A 21,836-nucleotide genomic window follows, 5' to 3' on the forward strand; every position below is an offset into this window, starting at 1 on the left:
AATCATTTTTCTCGGATAATTATTCTAAGAAAGTAGTGTAGAGAAGAAGGGTGTTGGTCCACAAGGATTCGGAAATTTGTAATATCAATATGAATTGATCTTTAACCAAGAAATTTGTAAAACAAGAAAATTAAAAAGAATTGAAGGTTTTGAATAATCAAGTAAATGAAATAAAATTAAAGTAAAACTAAGATGCAAAGAAAAATTAAGAAAAGTAAATTGTAAAAAGAATAATGAAGATGAGAAATAGCCTCTAGATTTGCAACTCTTGAAACTTGCTTTTCTCTCTGGTGAACTAATTCCCAAAGCAAATCCTTGAAATTTAGCCATTGTTTGGATTAATACAAGTTATCGATATTAACGCCAATGCTGGTTTGGAATTGGAAAAGCCTATGCTCGGATTATGGTGTCTCAATGAGAATCAAACCCGATCTTGATTTCCCTTAACAGACCACTGTTAAGTTTGTTCTTAGGAAATTGAATTTGCTACAAGCCGACTCTCCTCACCAACTGTAGATCTAAACGTCGATCAAACCAATGTGCTCTATACACTCCATGGATTGAAGATATTGAGATGTTGAAGAAAGGCCAACTGCCTCTCCTTGTTTGTAGAAAATTCAAGAAAGAAATATGAATATGTTACGTACCTTTTCGATTCTCACGAGACTAGTTTGAGTTGTCGCTCATCTATCAGCTAACGAAAAGTTTAGTATGGTAGAAATCAAAAGAAAAACCAGAACTAGAACCAATTATATACTGAATTCTAAACTTGTATATGTCAAGCTTCACCCTCATGGGTATTTATAACTTTAGAAAACCTAAAGAAAATAAATTACTAACTCTGAATAGTATTCAAACTCTTAATTCTAACAAACTAAAAATAATGATTAATAAATATTAAAAATCCTAAATAATAGTAAACTAATTAGTTCTATGCAAATTGAATTTCTAATAAAATAATAAAATATCAAAAATTTAAATTAAATTACAATTTTTAAATTTCTAAAGAATTATGGTTCGTCTTGTTTTCCTCCTTTGATCTCTGAATGTAATTGGCGCCTACTTGTCCCAAATAAATAGTAAAATATGTTTAATTTGCCTTTTAATTGTTGTGTTTGGAAAATAGATTCCTACATAGATTCAAATAAAAACAACCCAAACTAACACTATAAAAGGAGGTAGCACAGATTAATTAATAATAAAATATTAACTAAATAAAACACTCATCAATATACATGGAACGAGATTGAATGTCCCCAAATCTCTCAGCCATCTGCTTTAACAAAAGGGTCTCTAGGAATTCACATTGACTAACTAATTAATCAATTATCAGTCAAACCTTTTATTTTGTAACTCAAATATACCTCAATGACATACATCTAAAAATATTTTTCTTAGATATTATATTTTAACTGTCCCTTGTTTCTCCAAAGTGGCTAATGTTCAATACTCACCACCAATAAACATCTCATGGTTTTTAAGCTCATGCAGAGATATTTCATGAAGAGGCCTTGTGGGGTGACAGTCGAGGGTCCAACACTTCATTTAGCACACATTTTGGGAACGAGAGGAAGAAAAAGACGATGATGATAACTTTGACAACAATTCACCAGGATGCTTTTCCCATCAATATTTCCAATGCCAACACAACAAAGCTGTGCAACACCTTTGGCAATGCTTTTTCACATGGTTTACATGGGGTATTAGTTTATTTTATGCTTAATTCCCTTGGTGATCTTAGGAGTGAAGAATTTTCTTTTGTAATAGCATAGATCTATCATATAACAATTCACAGCTTAGCGATTGGGGCAATATGACTTCTTTTTTTTACTATGTTTGCATCACTACCGCAGTCCTACTCCTGGTTGGTGTCAATTGTCAAGCATAGCAAATATGACTCTATCAAGGGAAAAAGAAATATCAACCCTAGAAATGAACCCCAAGTCGATGCATCTAACTAAAGCTGGCCCATGGTTTGTGCGGATGGGGAACCGGGTTCTGTTTTGACTATAGAGATATATCATGTCTAAGGAGCTTATGAGGAGGATTCGTATGTATTACTCTGTTCATAATGTGTTCTTGAAACTTTAGGTGTTAGACGCTAAGTTTGTTTCTCCATTGTTTTTGATGGATAGGGTGTGTCAGAGTGGAATTGTTTATTAATTTGAAAGTTATTGAGTATTGGCATTTGGTGGTAGTGATATCCACTGTGTTTAAAGCTTGACAGTCCTTCATTTATGAAACGTCAGAGAAAATACCCCAAGAACCAGAAATAAACTACAACTGTGAATGGTGGCTCACCAATTGGGACCCTGCTGAAAGCATCTGCGTTTACTTGAAAATAATGTGAAATGTAGGAAGTGGTGGCAAAAGCACTTTTATTTGAAGTCTCCCACTATCATCTTCCTTGACTTGTGAAATACAGAAAGTGGTGGTACAGTGACCCTGATGAGAGTATCCTCCATAAATCTTTACTTTCAAGTCTCCCTCTCATCATTTTCTTATACAAGAAAAAATTAATGTTTTCTGAATATATGGTTCATAAATGTTAAATGTAGGAAGTGGTGGAAACTTGCCAACCCCAAGTAGGAAGTGGTGGAAATCGTAGCCACGTGACTTTTAAAGTTGGAAGACTTGAACCAATTGACTTCATATGGAATAGGATAACATCACAGTTCAAAAATTATTCATATATAATGCCATCTCTAGTTCTTGTGGATGAACCAACAAGCACTCTCAAATACACATTATTCTTGTTAATTAAGAAATTGTTTCAGGTTTATGGAACTATCAAAAAAGCATTTTCAAGCGTCCACCACTTTTTTCCTTGCTTACCTTGAAGCTATAATTCTTCTCTCATGTTTCAACTTGCAGGGACTTAATCTGCTTGATTTAGCAACAGCAAGCCCTGAAGCTAGAGGAAATGCCACAGACTTACAAGCTTTAGTCCAATTCAAAGCCAAGATAACTGGTGATCAGTTCAAGATTATGGAGTCCTGGAATAGTTCCATTCACTTTTGTCAGTGGCCTGGTGTTACATGTGGTCGCAAGCATCAGAGAGTCACCAAGTTGGAACTCCAATTCTTTAAAATCTCGGGATCTTTGTCACCAAACATTGGAAACTTGAGCTTTCTCAGGGAATTGAGACTTGTGGGCACCAACTTCTACAACCAGATTCCGCAGGAAATTGGTCGTTTAAGAAGATTAGAAGTATTAGACCTCACCAATAACTCCATCAGTGGTAAAATTCCTTCCAATTTATCTTCTTGTTCTAAGCTTACAGTTGTTGATATGGCACGCAACCAGCTAACAGGAGAAATACCTACTTGGTTGGGTCTCTTGTCAAACCTGAGAGTCTTGGGGTTTTCCCGCAACAGTTTGAGAGGGAGTATCCCACATTCCTTGGGGAACCTATCATCTCTGGAGAAGCTTCGTTTGGCGCGTAATGCATTAAGTGGGATTATACCTGAAGCTCTTGGACAACTGACAAAACTTTCATATCTCTCTATAGCAACAAATGCAATTTCTGGTGTTGTTCCTGTCACAATGCTCAACCTCTCCAATATGAGAGCTTTCGATATTAGTGAAAACAAGATTCAAGGTACTCTTCATTCTAGCTTGGCAATCACCATGCCATATGTTGAATTCTTTTCCATAGTAAGCAACCAATTCTTCGGACAAATCCCTATTTCAATATGCAATGCCTCAAATCTAAATGTACTTGAATTTGCTCTTAACATTTTCAGTGGAGACGTGCCTTCGTTAGAAAAGTTGGATAAACTGTCTAACCTTCAACTAGAGGCAAACCACTTGGGATACGGAAGACAAGGTGACTTGAACTTTCTCTGCACTTTACTCAATAAAACCTTAAGTTATCTGTCTTTAGGCATGAATAATTTTGGAGGGGAACTTCCGGAATGCATTAGCAATTTTTCCAACACCCTTGTGGGTTTATCAATGGAGAAGAATAAAATATGGGGAAGAATTCCGGATGGGATTGGAAATCTCAACAATTTGGAGGTGATAGGGGCAAATGAAAATAAACTATCAGGCTCCATTCCCTTTGAAATTGGGAGGCTTCAGAATCTAAAGGTGTTTTTCGCTTTTGGTAATTTTCTCTCTGGGATTATTCCTCAATCTATTGGAAATTTAACAGAGTTAATCCAGCTTAATTTAGAATTTAACAATATTCAAGGCAACATTCCTTCAAGTTTAGGTAACTGCCAAAATTTGCTTTCAATGAGTCTTTCTCATAACAATCTTAGTGGACCTATACCCCCTCAAGTACTTGGAATCCCATCCATGTCCATTACTTTAGATTTATCATCAAATGATTTGACCGGCGAACTTCATGTTGCAGTAGGTTATATGAAAAATCTAGCTGAATTCTATCTTTATAAAAACATGTTATCTGGGTTGATTCCAAACAACCTCGGTAGCTGTGTAAGTCTAGAGATGTTGTTCTTGGATGGGAATTTGTTTGAAGGTCCTCTTCCTTCTTCTTTGAGTTCATTGAAAGGTCTTGAGGCATTGGATGTATCTGATAATAATCTTTCGGGTGAGATTCCGAAATTTCTTGTCAGTTTGAGGGCTTTAAAGTATTTAAATCTCTCTTCCAATGATTTCGAGGGAGTGATGCCAAGTGAAGGAGTTTTTAAGAATGCAAGTGCTATATTCGTTGAGGGGAACAATAAGTTATGTGGAGGTATCCCTGAGTTACACTTGTCAAGATGTAACACAAAAACATCACCAAACACTTCCCTTAAAATTGAAGATTTCAATTGTCATTGTGATTTTAGGAGTGGCTTTGGTTTTAACTTGTCTCTTCATCTTGTGGTTTAGAAAGAAGAAAGAGCGAAAGCCAACTGCAACTTGTGCAGAGAATTCGCTTTTAAGGTTGTCATACCAAAGCATCCTATTGGCTACTGACGGTTTTTCCATGCAAAATTTAGTTGGTTCGGGAAGTTTCGACTCTGTATACAAAGCAATTCTTGAAGAGGGTGGAGCAACTATTGCGGTAAAGGTGCTTAATCTTCTTAATCGTAGAGCTTCCAGGAGTTTCATGGCTGAATGCGAGATCTTGAAGAACATTCGACATCGAAATCTTGTGCGGGTATTAACAGCCATTTCTAGTGTCGATTATAAAGGCAATGATTTTAAAGCCTTGGTTTATGAGTTCATGGAAAATGGAAACTTGGAGGACTGGCTGCATCCATCTAGCAGCTTGAATGAAAAGGAGATGATGAGAAACTTGAACTTCTTCCAAAGAGTTGATGTGGCCATTGATGTTGCTCATGCACTCGAATACTTGCATCATCGTTGTGAGATGTCCATAATTCATTGTGACCTTAAGCCAAGCAATGTTTTACTTGATGATGAAATGGTTGGCCATACAAGTGATTTCGGCTTAGCAAAAATCCTTTTTTGCAGACAGCCTAAACCATCATGCTTCTCAGTCAAGTTCCCTTGGATTAAGAGGAACAATTGGTTACGCTCCACCTGGTATTTACATTGTATTTTTTTCCTTCAATTTTTATAATCATTATTTACAGGTTTTCCGCTACAATTATTTGTCTATGTAATTTGTGATGAACTAATTGTAGAATATGGCATGGGAAGCGAGTTGTCAACAAAAGGAGATGTGTATAGTTATGGCATCCTTTTGCTGGAGATGTTTACAGGGAAAAGGCCAACTGATGAAAGGTTCAAAGAAGGTTTAAGTCTTCACATCTTTGTTAAGGAAGCTTTGCCTGATCTAATGGTTGAGATTATAGATCCGATTCTACTTCTAGAGGGTGTCAGAGAAGGAACAGTCACAGACATCACTCGCAATGCAAACCGTATGGGAAATGACAGCCGCCTTCATTGCTTGAATTCAATATTCGAAATAGGACTTGCATGCTCTGTTGAATCACCGGTCGAGCGGATGGACATGAGTGATGTTGTTGCCAAGCTTTGTTCTATTCGAGACAAACTTCTTCGTCCAACTCGATTACGCCATGGGATTCGAACTCCATATCCTGCTCAATCAGAAGGTAATAATGTCTTCTTATCTTAACAAAATTATATCACCAGCTGAGGCACATTTCAATTATGATATGATGTGTTAAGATAAATCTTTGTTTCTCAAGTTGCTGGTATCTAAGGTGTGGTATGATTGATCTTAGGAGGCTTAGTCAGCCTCAGCAGTAATGGTTGCTCTTCTCTTCTGTTCACATTCTGCTTTGAGAAAATATAACAATTATGAGCTTTTCCAGTGTAATTTGGGTTTATATTTTGGTCTTGTATTTGCATCATAAGCTACTGGATTGTCATCAAATTAGAGTTTAAATAACAACGTTGGATTTGGACTCTGTATCGTATTGTGATTCGAATCAAAGAGTGCCTTAGTTCTCAAACTTTTAAGGTCACAATGAATTATCCACGTTTCACAACAATGGTGCAAATATAATGGCTCTTGCTTTTGTTTCTTGGCAAAAGGGTTAAGTAAAGCAGCCAAGGGTGAGGATGACCACAAACAAGCCCACAACAAAGCAATGGCTTCACCCTCTCCGATGCTAGTAAATTTCTGTTCAACTTCAGCGAGCGGCATCCCTATTTCCTTCAGTAAATATATGCTGGAAATGGAGGACAGTTGTTTAAAAAGCAGATCATCTGTGACCACAAACATCGAGTTTTTCTCATCATAGCCCGAACTTGCTCGGCTTCAGAGATTTCGGGTCCAATGGTTTATTGAGAACGCTTGATTCTAGTCTACTTCTTGACAAGGACTCGTAGAAGGTGTAACGATAATGTATGCATGCCGGAGAACGGATACTTGGGAACTCATTTGGACAGCTATAAAAGGGGAAAGAAAACATTTCTGGGAATTCTTTTGATTGGATACTGAGAATGGTGTGTTTAAATCTCTGAACAAGTTGGAGATGGATCCCAATGTGATATTACCTTTGCCTCTTAAGACGAGATCCAATACAGATTGGAGAGGAAGCTAAACAGAAGATCAACAAAATTTTCACTTGCTTGAGCATAGAGTACACTCCTATCCGACTTTCTCAGCCAGAGATCAATGAATGGATCAAAACATCAAAGGCAAAAGATAATATCAGACACATAAACTACTCAGCGAACGTGAGGCAAAACATTTGATGAAGAACAACAAATTAACCAACAATGGTAAAGCATCAAAGGCAAATGATGAGCCAATAAAAAAAATAAGAGTGCAACTTATAGCATTCCAAAGAAATTAGATGCAGAAGCAAATTAGAATAAACTTGCAAGTCTATGAGAGCTCAACTCAGTCTTGAACAAAATTACTTAAATTTAGATACCTTAACTCAGGGAATGTTCACCATAGTCAACTAGACTAAACGAACACAAAAACCAGCACGTATCACTCTGCTATCATTAATGGATGTACTCTCTAAGGATTTTATTGATGAAAGCTGTAATATCTCATTAGAGACCAACGTATTTATACAAGAGAGATGCCAGCTGGAGACAGTGGCGGCATTAAGAAATACAACACAATATACTAACATACCCTTAAAGTGCTTTGGTTTCTTGGCGGAAGAGTTAAGTAAAGCAGACAAGGCCACAAGGTTGAGGATGACCACAACAAGCTCCCAGTAAAGCAATGGCTTCCAACTCACTGATGCCAATGACTTTCAGTTCAGCATCATCAAGCGGCATCCCTATTACTGTTCTATTATGACGGGAATTAATTTAATTTATTTTTGAAAATATATTAACTATAGCATTTCTTGCTATTCCTATTACTATTATTATCATTTAATTTTTTATGATTTAGAATACAAAATATGTTTATGGAAAAAAATAAAAAAATAATTGTGTTGATTTTAAAATACAAACCTATAAATATAAGATTTAAACCCAAACATTAACTATTATATTTTAAAATAATTAAATAAATTTAATTTAATTCAAATCAACAAAAGAATGGTCCTTTATGCGATAATCATTTGTCATACTAACACTGTGAATATGTCATTGTCATTGCAATTTTCGAATTGTGATTGCAATTTAAAAATTTAAAAAGTATAGGGACTAAAAATGATCAAATTAGAGTATAATGACTAAAATTATACTTTGCACATAGTACAGAGATTAATGAAAAATATTTTATTTCGATAACTAGTTTATGGTAACTATAATTTTTTTAGTTGTTATTAGTACAATGGTTATAAAAATAAATAGAGATTATTTGTGTCAAAATTTATATGACAAAAAGGAAAATTTTAAGTGATACAAACTTTATTTTCACGACAATATCAAATAACAATGATCACTTTATATCAGGGGTGGAGCCAAGATTAGATATAGACAGGGGCGAAATATTAAACTTTTTAAGAAAAATTCAATGACTTATTAGGTATTTAAACTTACAATTCAGAAAACAATGTCTAATTTGTGTAATAATTAAATTTATAATGACCTAAATTGTTATTAGACCAAAAAATTGAGAACATTGGATTATCATTCCTTTTTTTTTGTATAACCCAGTTTGCTCCGTTCGCAATTGATAAGATTCAAATCTCTGACCTTGCTTAAGGAATAGTGCCTCATCCGCTAGACCAATCAGTTGTTGGTATTGAATTATCATTCTTTAATTCACCTTACTTGATTAAATATCTAATAAATTCTTATATTTATCAATTTAAATACTTATTTTTACATGAACTAAATACAATTAGATTGAAATCTATTAAATATAAAATAATTTTACAGGGTATCATATTATTTTCATCAAGAAAATAATTCACGTCAATTTGTGTATTCTAATTATGTCAAAGTTTTAGTAACGATAAAACTTATATCACTAGCAGTAATTTAATTGGGTAAAAATTTAATTACCACAATTATTACTGTAATAGAGATAAATAGAAAGACATCACAATATGCTTGCGATGATCCAATGTCGGAGTTACATATTAAGAAGTGACTCTTAATTTTATGTGAATTGTGATTCAAGCCTATATGTTCATTCGGTAAGTAATAGAAGTATGGAATGAGTTAAGGAAGCTAATTAAGGAAAGTGCCTAGAATTCAAGATTTGAACAGTAAGTTTAGAAAATCACTATAAATTATAAAAAAATGATTAGAGGATGATATTTATACCGTTGATTATATATCAGTCTAGTTTCACTTAAAACAAACTGATAATGATTTCGAGTAGTGTACAAAGAGATATGAATTTTTAATCGAGGATAGGTCAGAAAACAGTAGCAGAATCTGTTCAAAACAACTTCTATAAGTCAAATTCAAAACTTCACTATGAATTGTACAAGTGGAACTAGATCGAGTTCCTTATATGGTTAGATTTATATTCGAGTCTAATTTCGGTGGTATGAGTGGAATAATTTTTAAGTGTGTATTAATACATAATAATATTTCTTTGAAGGTAGTGCAAACTGCCAGAATATAAAATTTTTGATAAATTATGCAGTTGAAGCATTTGGAAACAAATGATTAATTTTAAAGCTTAGCTAGTGCAGTTGAAGCATTTGGAAACAAATGATTAATTTTAAAGCTTAGCGAGACTTATATTTGATTTATTAACAGTGAATGCAATTTACTTATAGAGCTTTGCATGTTTTGGGCATGCATGCACGCAGGTTATATCGTATGTATTAGCCACGGGTTCGGTAGCTGGGTTTGGCGCGACCAAAGATCCAAAGGCTCTGGCTGATGTGTTGAAGGTAGACGACGTTGATGAATTTTTTTTTGATAAAGCATATGCATCGGCAAGCTTGTTTCTCTTTGCATTGTATGTGCTGCCATATTATCTATTTTCTCATCTTATGCACTCCCCAAATTGGTTGCTTGACACATTTCATGTATACTTTAATTCTTCCAAACCCTTACTCAACTCCAGGGACGGAGCCATAATTAAATATTGGTAATGGCCGAAATATTAGGTTGAAATATTAGTCTATTTAAAAATATAAAGACTTATTAGGTATTTAAACTCGAAATTCAGCACGAACCAAGCGACCTTAGTGATTAAGAGATTGTTGTATCCTTGAGGTATCGAGTTCAAGCACGTATGTAGGGGGTATGAGCATTCATTGTCAAATAGTGAAAGTCTTGTACATATATTACCTTGTATTCACCCTAAATTAAAAAAAACCCTCAAAACTCAAAAGATAACTTCTAATTTGTAATATTTAAACTTGCAATGACTTAAAGTGTAATTAAACCAAAATTTTGAGAACACAAACTTATCTTTCTTTAGTTTGACCCTACTTGATTAAATATTTAATAAATTATTTTTATATTTATTTTTTACATGAATTAAAATAATAAAAATAAAATTATATCGAATATATAAATTAATAGGGCCGGGCCCCTTGGACCCTAAGGGAGCTCTGTCCCTGCTCAACTCATTGTGTAATATTCTCTTTGTATCCAAAACTTTTGGCTTTGCTATATGTTCATGTGTTGTGCACACATTTTACTATAATTTTATTAATTTAGTGTTTATACTTTTTAAATTTATGGTCATGTCTTGTAGATACTCGTTATTTGATATGCTATGTTGATTGAGATATTTATGAATTAATGATGATGTCTGATTGTATTTAGAGAATATATTGAATTTTATAACTCACCCATTTTCTGTTTTTTTTTTTCAATTCTATATTATCCAAATATAGGATCGAATCGATAATTAGAAGTTTAATTTTCGGTTTTATATATAATGGTTAAATATTAACTTTCGAAAATTCTCTTAAATGTGACATGAGTTTATTTTACTACTTTATCTGATAAGAGTTTGAGAAACAATTTGTCAAATAAGTTTCCCTTTAGAGGGTAAACTAATGTGATTTCCATGGTTTTATCGTAACTTCTAAGTTGGGTCTAGGGGGTTACATGTAAAAATTATAGTAATTCATGAAATGGTGGTAATTGACGCTCTACGATAGATTTTTGGAGTCTAGTCCATTTTTAGTGAAACAGACGTCAGATCCGTGTTTAGGAAATCAAAAAGGAATGATCAGAAAATTTTAGGATTGAGTGGATGTCGATAACGATCAATGATTGTGGCTGATGATGATTTCTACCATAGTCTGGATTTAGAGGAGAGGGAGAACAAAAGAATTATGAGAAGGACCAAATTAAATGTGTTTTAAATATTAAAGGTTAAATTTATTAGATTTTCGAATTAGGATTCAATTGATAGAATGAATAAAGTTTGGAGATTAAAAATTTATTATACCAAAATACATCACCATCTCCATTAGTTTTAACAAAAATTTAGCCCCCAATAATCAAAATAGAAAAGAAAACATAATATTCATAACTAAGTATAAAAAATAGTTTGGTGACGGAGTAGAAAAAAAAAATAATAATTGGGAGTTATTAGGTGTAGTTTACCCATTAATCTCAAAAACCCAAAAGCATAACAAATTATACCTGTAGTCGTGGAAATTCAACATGCGCCAAGACCCAATATATAGAACTCTGCGTTTTTATAAAGGGTAAACTACGTATTTAGTACTTAAACTATTAAATTTGATCTATTTTGATATCTAAAACTTCGATTCTTTTTAAAACCATGCTTAACGTTCAGTTTTTATTTCGTTCTAGTACCTCACCGTTAAAAAATTAATGGGTGATTTACGCATGACACATTTGTTATGGAGCCGGTGGTATAGGCAAAACTACACTTGCTGATGCGATATACAATGAAATCTCCTCAGAGTTTCAAAGTCGTTGCTTTCTCCAAATGTTAGAGAGGAAATGGAAAAAAAAGGGATGAATCTGTAAGAAATGAACTCTCTCCAAACTATTAGATGACAAAATTGATATAGACACCCCATCCATAGGATCTCCTTTAACCCAAAAGAGGCTCAAAAGCATGAAAACAATTGTCGTCCTTGATGATGTTAATGACTCAGAGCAGATAGATCTGATGGGTGTAAAATATTTTGGTGAGGGAAGTAAAATCATTGTGACATCCAGAGATAGACAAGTTCTCAAGAATGGTGGAGCTGACAATATACACGAGGTATACAAGTTAAAGGAGAACGATTCTCTGCAACTCTTTTCTACATTTGCATTTAAGCTTTTGAATCCTCCTCTTGATTTTCAAGATCTATCAAACAAGTTTTGGATTATGCCCAAGGCAATCCACTTGCTCTAAAAGTTTTAGGTTCTAAAATACAAAGTCTCGAAAAGAGTGGGAAAGTGAGGTGGATAAGCTCAAGGAATATGCGCAACCAAAAATTTCACATATTCTAAGGTGGAGCTTTGATGAGTTGGATGAGCTAGAGAAGAATATATTTCTTGACGTAGCATGCTTTTTGAAAGGGGAAACTGAAGGACGATGTAGAAATGTTCTAAGTTCCTTGTATAAGGGTGCATGTGTGGAATAAGTAACTTGTTCGATAAGTGCCTACTTCATATTGATTCTTATAGGTTTATTTCTATGCATGATATGCTTGAAGAGATGGGTAAGGACATTGTTTGCCAAGTATCTAAAGACCCTGGAAAACGCAGTAGGTTATGGAGTCTCAAAGACCTGAATCAAGTGCTCAAATCTAATGAAGTAAGCCTGATTGTATATACATTTCCTTTTATGTTTTATATTTTTGTGATTTAATTAGAACTATATTCGATATATATGTTGTCAGCTGTTATTTATTTCAGAAAATAAAATATTTATGTACATACCTTATATAATGACCAATGTTTTAGGGTATAACATGGGATCTGCTCAAGTTTTATTTGGTTAGCTAAATATCTAATGCATTACTTGAAATAAAAGGCAGACATTTTTTTTTGTCTAAAATTCCAGTAATAAAAAGGTATGCCCAATTAGTAAAGCCTTTCCTAATATAATTACTTTTTTAATGAGTAATTTAATGGAATGCCCATAGATTCTCTGTATTGATACTTGATTAATTGTTTCTTGTTTTTAGGTGAATAAATCAATTGAAGAATAAAGTTAAACAAGAGTCGAGTTGAAGAACTGCTGTTATCATGTCCTGGTTTAAGAACATGCTTTCTCTTAGATATATCCACTTCTATGGTCCCCATGTTATATATGGCTTCTTCATGCCCTTTTTGCGGGACTTCATAAACTGGCTGTATTGCAAACAGCGTTGATAGTGTATCTCTTCCTGATGAGCTAAGGTATCTTGTTGGGACTTTTATCCCTTCAAACGTTATCATCAAGTTTTAATCCAAAGAATCTTGCTGTGTTGAAATTACGATTTGGTCACATGGAGCAACTTTGGAATGAAAATTATAAGGTAAATTTTTCTTTTCATTTTTGATATGGCCCAAAATAAGTAGAATGCTGTGAAGTAATGTAGTTATTTATTTGTACAGGATTTGTTAATTTAAGGGAAATTGACGTTCGTTTTGCCAGCAACTAAGGAAGATCCCTAATCTATCAAGAGCCATCAACCTTCAAAGCCTTAGATGTACAAAGTGTCTAAGTTTGGTTGAACTTCCTAGACTCAATCATTTGACATCTCTTAAAAAGCTTGAATTTGAGGGTGTCCTAAACTCAAGAAGTTTCCAGAGCTCCCAAATGACTTTTCCGAGTTAATTTATCACACACTGAAATAGAAGAAGTGCCTGATTCAATTCAGCTTTTTGTCGGACTTAGAAAGTTGAGGTTGAGATGCTCAAGGGTGGAAAATGTATCAAGCAATATTTCAAAGCGGAATTCCTTCGTGAGTTGGATCTTAGTGGTTGCAAAAGTCTTAAAACACTCGCAGGCTTCCACGATATATGTGGTTCTTGAATGCAAATGATTGCAAATCATTAGAAAAAGTATCGTTCACCAGTCATAATGTCAGTTCATTCCATTCTTTACATGATGGTGATTATGCTTCTCTTGATAAACGGGTTTCCACGACATTCCTGAATTGCAAAGCTGAATCAAGATTCAATTAAAAACATTGAGTCAAATGCCATGCTTCAAATTCAATCCTAGCAAAGAGATGGGCAAGGAGCAAAGAGATATTTGGAGAGGAAATATATAAGGGCTTCTTTTCGAAATCAATTGTTTTGTAGTTTCCCAGGAGATGAAATTTCAGGAAACGAGTTTGAACTCGAAGCTTGAATTCTTGGTTAAATTTGAAGATAACAACCCAAATGGGTGCAGGGGGAGCAGATTTTTGGCTTTTGCTATGGCCTTGTAGCTGATCTTGCAGTTGTAGAGGTAAATCATAGAATTAGTTGTAAATATCAACTGATAACTGCCAGTGGGGAAAAGTTCACAAGTGATTGCCGCGTTTTTTATGGATCCGATTGGAGATTTGAGGTTATCATGTGCGATTATGTTTAGTGAGGATATGATTATTATAGACAATGATTATGAGGAGGCATCATTTGAATTCAAAATCCGGATGATTTTGCAGAGAATATGAAGTGAAGGAATGTGGTGTTCTTGTGTTTTTCGTGGATGCAGAGAGTTACACCGTTATGGATGTGATGGAATGTGATAAATCCAGCCAGAATTTAAATTCTCAAGAAGATGCTAATTTTGGGGAAGCCATGATGGTTCTGCTACAAAGACAATTTGGCTATGGAGGGCCTAAATGATTCAAATGCTTTCAGCTTTTAAATCTTTGGGTTATGCTTTTGAGAAGACGCTTAGGTAATTTCCAACTTGAAAACTAATCTCATGTTTGTGATTCTAGTTAGGGTAAATTGTACATTAAAAATGGAGATTTGTTTAGAGTTCAGAATTGTATTTCTTTCTAGAAATTATAGTTGTGATGATGCTTATAATGTTTTCTCATCTGCATTCACCTGTTGCGTCTGTTGTTTTGGTGGTGTAGGAAATCGGACGACAAGTAGATTAACAAAATATCTCTAGGAGGCGATGGTGGAGGACTTCATTCAGCTCCATTGTTTAATTTCCAGCATTGAGTTTTCATGCCATGGATTGGTCGGTAAGTTGAGGATTGGTCATGCGTATCTCGGCACTCGCTGCATTTCCCAGAACAGCAAGCAAACACCCTATACATCCAACCAATTACCCTACCCCAATCACTACATAGTCTAATGTTCATTCCCCCTGAGTTATGGTTGCCTATAAACCTCAACCGGTCCTCCTCCTTAATCCTCGAATCATCATCATAAATCTATGAGCCCCACCGAACACCCTGCAATTTCTTTCCTTCCATATGTGAGAAATATATGCACTACAAGCTACCTTCAACAGTATGGAGAGGAAAGCCTGCCTTGAGCTTAGCACCGACCAAGAAACCTCCTGTCTCCATGATCCAACCCTTCTCGGCAGTCGGCACAGATCCAAAATAGCTTTCCAAACATCCTTTAGAGAACTCACAGGGATGTCTATTATTAATAAGAATTCATGAGAGAGGCTTTCTCGTGTACTTCTTTCTCGTATTGGTTAACATTCTTTTTCCGAATTTTTCGATTTATGTCTTGAGGTAGAAAGATGATTTCTTGAGTTTTCTTTCTTTATTCTTCTTACTTATTGACTTATAAAGCCAATAGCTACTCCTCGAATGTGAAAGCAACACATTCACAACAATGGTGAAGCAACAAGGGCAAAGGATGAACCAATAAAGAACCATTAACCAAATTGAGCATCGACCAACATTCTACTAATAAGCACAAAAATAAGAAATATGCAAAAAAAGAGTTGTAATTGTCAAATAATTAATCATTTTCTCGGATAATTATTCTAAGAAGTAGTGTAGAGAAGAAGGGTGTTGGTCCACAGGATTCGGAAAGTTGTAATATCAATATGAATGATCTTTAACCAGAAATTTGTAAAACAGAAAATTAAAAAGAATTGAAGGTTTTGAATAATCAAGTAAATGAAATAAAATTAAAGTAAAACTAAGATGCAAAGAAAATTAAGAAAAGTAAATTGTAAAAAGAATAATGAAGATGAGAAATAGCCTCTAGATTTGCAACTCTTGAAACTTGCTTTCTCTCTGGTGAACTAATTCCCAAAGCAAATCCTTGAAATTTAGCCATGTTTGGATTAATACAAGTTATCGATATTAACGCCAATGCTGGTTTGGAATTGGAAAAGCCTAGCTCGGATTATGGTGTCTCAATGAGAATCAAACCGATCTTGATTTCCCTTAACAGACCACTGTTAAGTTTGTTCTTAGGAAATTGAATTTGCTACAAGCCGACTCTCCTCACCAACTGTAGATCTAAACGTCGATCAAACCAATGTGCTCTATACACTCCATGGATTGAAGATATTGAGATGTTGAAGAAAGGCCAACTGCCTCTCCTTGTTGTAGAAATCAAGAAAGAATATGAATATGTTACGTACCTTTTCGATTCTTGAGTTCAAGAAAGAAATATGAATATGTTAGTACCTTTTCACGAGACTAGTTTGAGTTGTCCATGGATTGAAGATATTGAGATGTTGAAGAAAGGCCAACTGCCTCTCCTTGTTTGTAAAAATTCAAGAAAGAAATATGAATATGTTACGTACCTTTTCGATTCTCACGAGACTAGTTTGAGTTGTCGCTCATCTATCAGCTAACGAAAAGTTTAGTATGGTAGAAATCAAAAGAAAAACCAGAACTAGAACCAATTATATACTGAATTCTAAACTTGTATATGTCAAGCTTCACCCTCATGGGTATTTATAACTTTAGAAACCTAAAGAAAATAAATTACTAACTCTGAATAGTATTCAAACTCTTAATTCTAACAAACTAAAAATAATGATTAATAAATATTAAAAATCCTAAATAATAGTAAACTAATTAGTTCTATGCAAATTGAATTTCTAATAAAATAATAAAATATCAAAAATTTAAATTAAATTACAATTTTTAAATTTCTAAAGAATTATGGTTCGTCTTGTTTTCCTCCTTTGATCTCTGAATGTAATTGGCGCCTACTTGTCCCAAATAAATAGTAAAATATGTTTAATTTGCCTTTTAATTGTTGTGTTTGGAAAATAGATTCCTACATAGATTCAAATAAAAACAACCCAAACTAACACTATAAAAGGAGGTAGCACAGATTAATTAATAATAAAATATTAACTAAATAAAACACTCATCAATATACATGGAACGAGATTGAATGTCCCCAAATCTCTCAGCCATCTGCTTTAACAAAAGGGTCTCTAGGAATTCACATTGACTAACTAATTAATCAATTATCAGTCAAACCTTTTATTTTGTAACTCAAATATACCTCAATGACATACATCTAAAAATATTTTTCTTAGATATTATATTTAACTGTCCCTGTTTTCCAAAGTGGCTAATGTTCAATACTCACCACCAATAAACATCTCATGGTTTTTAAGCTCATGCAGAGATATTTCATGAAGAGGCCTTGTGGGGTGACAGTCGAGGGTCCAACACTTCATTTAGCACACATTTTGGGAACGAGAGGAAGAAAAAGACGATGATGATAACTTTGACAACAATTCACCAGGATGCTTTTCCCATCAATATTTCCAATGCCAACACAACAAAGCTGTGCAACACCTTTGGCAATGCTTTTTCACATGGTTTACATGGGGTATTAGTTTATTTTATGCTTAATTCCCTTGGTGATCTTAGGAGTGAAGAATTTTCTTTTGTAATAGCATAGATCTATCATATAACAATTCACAGCTTAGCGATTGGGGCAATATGACTTCTTTTTTTTACTATGTTTGCATCACTACCGCAGTCCTACTCCTGGTTGGTGTCAATTGTCAAGCATAGCAAATATGACTCTATCAAGGGAAAAAGAAATATCAACCCTAGAAATGAACCCCAAGTCGATGCATCTAACTAAAGCTGGCCCATGGTTGTGCGGATGGGGAACCGGGTTCTGTTTGACTATAGAGATATATCATGTCTAAGGAGTTATGAGGAGGATTCGTATGTATACTCTGTCATAATGTGTTCTTGAAACTTTAGGTGTTAGACGCTAAGTTTGTTTCTCCATTGTTTTTGATGGATAGGGTGTGTCAGAGTGGAATTGTTATTAATTTGAAAGTTATTGAGTATTGGCATTTGGTGGTAGTGATATCCACTGTGTTAAAGCTTGACAGTCCTTCATTATGAAACGTCAGAGAAATACCCCAAGAACCAGAAATAAACTACAACTGTGAATGGTGGCTCACCAATTGGGACCCTGCTGAAAGCATCTGCGTTTACTTGAAAATAATGTGAAATGTAGGAAGTGGTGGCAAAGCACTTTTATTTGAAGTCTCCCCTATCATCTTCCTTGACTTGTGAAATACAGAAAGTGGTGGTACAGTGACCCTGATGAGATATCCTCCATAAATCTTTACTTTCAAGTCTCCCTCTCATCATTTTCTATACAAGAAAAATTAATGTTTTTGATATATGGTTCATAAATGTTAAATGTAGGAAGTGGTGGAAACTTGCCAACCCCAAGTAGGAAGTGGTGGAAATCGTAGCCACGTGACTTTAAAGTTGGAAGACTTGAACCAATTGACTTCATATGGAATAGGATAACATCACAGTTCAAAAATTATTCATATATAATGCCATCTCTAGTTTTGTGGATGAACCAACAAGCACTCTCAAATACACATTATTCTTGTTAATTAAGAAATTGTTTCAGGTTTATGGAACTATCAAAAAAGCATTTTCAAGCGTCCACCACTTTTTCCTTGCTTACCTTGAAGCTATAATTCTTCTCTCATGTTTCAACTTGCAGGGACTAATCTGCTTGATTAGCAACAGCAAGCCCTGAAGCTAGAGGAAATGCCACAGACTTACAAGCTTTAGTCCAATTCAAAGCCAAGATAACTGGTGATCAGTTCAAGATTATGGAGTCCTGGAATAGTTCCATTCACTTTTGTCAGTGGCCTGGTGTTACATGTGGTCGCAAGCATCAGAGAGTCACCAAGTTGGAACTCCAATTCTTTAAAATCTCGGGATCTTTGTCACCAAACATTGGAAACTTGAGCTTTCTCAGGGAATTGAGACTTGTGGGCACCAACTTCTACAACCAGATCCGCAGAAATTGGTCGTTTAAGAAGATTAGAAGTATTAGACCTCACCAATAACTCCATCAGTGGTAAAATTCCTTCCATTATCTTCTTGTTCTAAGCTTACAGTTGTTGATATGGCACGCAACCAGCTAACAGGAGAAATACCTACTTGGTTGGGTCTCTTGTCAAACCTGAGAGTCTTGGGGTTTTCCCGCAACAGTTTGAGAGGGAGTATCCCACATTCCTTGGGGAACCTTCATCTCTGGAGAAGCTTCGTTTGGCGCGTAATGCATTAAGTGGGATTATACCTGAAGCTCTTGGACAACTGACAAAACTTTCATATCTCTCTATAGCAACAAATGCAATTTCTGGTGTTGTTCCTGTCACAATGCTCAACCTCTCCATATGAGAGCTTTCGATATTAGTGAAAACAAGATTCAGTACTCTTCATTCTAGCTTGGCAATCACCATGCCATATGTTGAATTCTTTTCCATAGTAAGCAACCAATTCTTCGGACAATCCCTATTTCAATATGCAATGCCTCAAATCTAAATGTACTTGAATTTGCTCTTAACATTTTCAGTGGCCACTTGGGATACGGAAGACAAGGTGACTTGAACTTTCTCTGCACTTTACTCAATAAAACCTTAAGTTATCTGTCTTTAGGCATGAATAATTTTGGAGGGGAACTTCCGGAATGCATTAGCAATTTTTCCAACACCCTTGTGGGTTTATCAATGGAGAAGAATAAAATATGGGGAAGAATTCCGGATGGGATTGGAAATCTCAACAATTTGGAGGTGATAGGGGCAAATGAAAACTATCAGGCTCCATTCCCTTTGAAATTGGGAGGCTTCAGAATCTAAAGGTGTTTTTCGCTTTTGGTAATTTTCTCTCTGGGATTATTCCTCAATCTATTGGAAATTTAACAGAGTTAATCCAGCTTAATTTAGAATTTAACAATATTCAAGGCAACATTCCTTCAAGTTTAGGTAACTGCCAAATTTGCTTTCAATGAGTCTTTCTCATAACAATCTTAGTGGACCTATACCCCCTCAAGTACTTGGAATCCCATCCTGTCCATTACTTTAGATTTATCATCAAATGATTTGACCGGCGAACTTCATGTGCAGTAGGTTATATGAAAAATCTAGCTGAATTCTATCTTTATAAAACATGTTATGGGTTGATTCCAAACAACCTCGGTAGCTGTGTAAGTAGAGATGTTGTTTGGATGGGAATTTGTTTGAAGGTCCTCTTCCTTCTTCTTTGAGTTCATTGAAAGGTCTTGAGGCATTGGATGTATCTGATAATAATCTTTCGGGTGAGATTCCGAAATTTCTTGTCAGTTTGAGGGCTTTAAAGTATTTAAATCTCTCTTCCAATGATTTCGAGGGAGTGATGCCAAGTGAAGGAGTTTTTAAGAATGCAAGTGCTATATTCGTTGAGGGGAACAATAAGTTATGTGGAGGTATCCCTGAGTTACACTTGTCAAGATGTAACACAAAAACATCACCAAACACTTCCCTTAAATTGAAGATTTCAATTGTCATTGTGATTTTAGGAGTGGCTTTGGTTTTAACTTGTCTCTTCATCTTGTGGTTTAGAAAGAAGAAAGAGCGAAAGCCAACTGCAACTTGTGCAGAGAATTCGCTTTAAGGTTGTCATACCAAGCATCCTATTGGCTACTGACGGTTTTTTCCATGCAAAATTAGTTGGTTCGGGAAGTTTCGACTCTGTATACAAAGCAATTCTTGAAGAGGGTGGAGCAACTATTGCGGTAAAGGTGCTTAATCTTCTTAATCGTAGAGCTTCCAGGAGTTTCATGGCTGAATGCGAGATCTTGAAGAACATTCGACATCGAAATCTTGTGCGGGTATTAACAGCCATTTCTAGTGTCGATTATAAAGGCAATGATTTTAAAGCCTTGGTTTATGAGTTCATGGAAAATGGAAACTTGGAGGACTGGCTGCATCCATCTAGCAGCTTGAATGAAAAGGAGATGATGAGAAACTTGAACTTCTTCCAAAGAGTTGATGTGGCCATTGATGTTGCTCATGCACTCGAATACTTGCATCATCGTTGTGAGATGTCCATAATTCATTGTGACCTTAAGCCAAGCAATGTTTTACTTGATGATGAAATGGTTGGCCATACAAGTGATTTCGGCTTAGCAAAAATCCTTTTTGCAGACAGCCTAAACCATCATGCTTCTCAGTCAAGTTCCCTTGGATTAAGAGGAACAATTGGTTACGCTCCACCTGGTATTTACATTGTATTTTTTTCCTTCAATTTTTATAATCATTATTTAAGGTTTTCCGCTACAATTATTTCTATAATTTGTGATGAACTAATTGTAGAATATGGCATGGGAAGCGAGTTGTCAACAAAGGAGATGTGTATAGTTATGGCATCCTTTTGCTGGAGATGTTTACAGGGAAAAGGCCAACTGATGAAAGGTTCAAAGAAGGTTTAAGTCTTCACATCTTTGTTAAGGAAGCTTTGCCTGATCTAATGGTTGAGATTATAGATCCGATTCTACTTCTAGGGTGTCAGAGAAGGAACAGTCACAGACATCACTCGCAATGCAAACCGTATGGGAAATGACAGCCGCCTTCATTGCTTGAATTCAATATTCGAAATAGGACTTGCATGCTCTGTTGAATCACCGGTCGAGCGGATGGACATGAGTGATGTTGTTGCCAAGCTTTGTTCTATTCGAGACAAACTTCTTCGTCCAACTCGATTACGCCATGGGATTCGAACTCCATATCCTGCTCAATCAGAAGGTAATAATGTCTTCTTATCTTAACAAAATTATATCACCAGCTGAGGCACATTTCAATTATGATATGATGTGTTAAGATAAATCTTTGTTTCTCAAGTTGC

General features: G+C 35.0%; 2 protein-coding genes and 1 pseudogene across 2 annotated transcripts in view; all 3 read left to right on the forward strand.

Annotated features, from left to right (window-relative positions):
- LOC120176660 (TMV resistance protein N-like) overlaps window positions 1–12,980 on the forward strand; it is a 44,411-nt gene extending 31,431 nt beyond the window's left edge. Inside the window, exon 3 of the mRNA XM_039183045.1 lies at window positions 12,942–12,980. The gene's annotated coding sequence lies outside the window, so the exon portion shown is untranslated. The remainder of the gene's footprint in view (window positions 1–12,941) is intronic.
- On the forward strand, window positions 1,894–4,646 carry LOC120176586 (receptor kinase-like protein Xa21). Its single transcript, XM_039182994.1, has 5 exons — window positions 1,894–1,995; window positions 2,092–2,136; window positions 2,559–2,777; window positions 2,875–4,558; window positions 4,630–4,646. The coding sequence occupies exons 1-5, from the start codon at window positions 1,894–1,896 to the stop codon at window positions 4,644–4,646; spliced, it is 2,067 nt and encodes a 688-aa protein (XP_039038925.1).
- On the forward strand, window positions 4,327–6,689 carry LOC120176587 (annotated as a pseudogene).
- Window positions 12,981–21,836: the final 8,856 nt, after the last annotated feature.

This window comes from Hibiscus syriacus, unplaced genomic scaffold (genome assembly GCF_006381635.1).
Source record: "Hibiscus syriacus cultivar Baekdansim isolate YM2019G1 unplaced genomic scaffold, ASM638163v2 tig00112249_pilon, whole genome shotgun sequence".
Taxonomy (NCBI): domain Eukaryota; kingdom Viridiplantae; phylum Streptophyta; class Magnoliopsida; order Malvales; family Malvaceae; genus Hibiscus; species Hibiscus syriacus.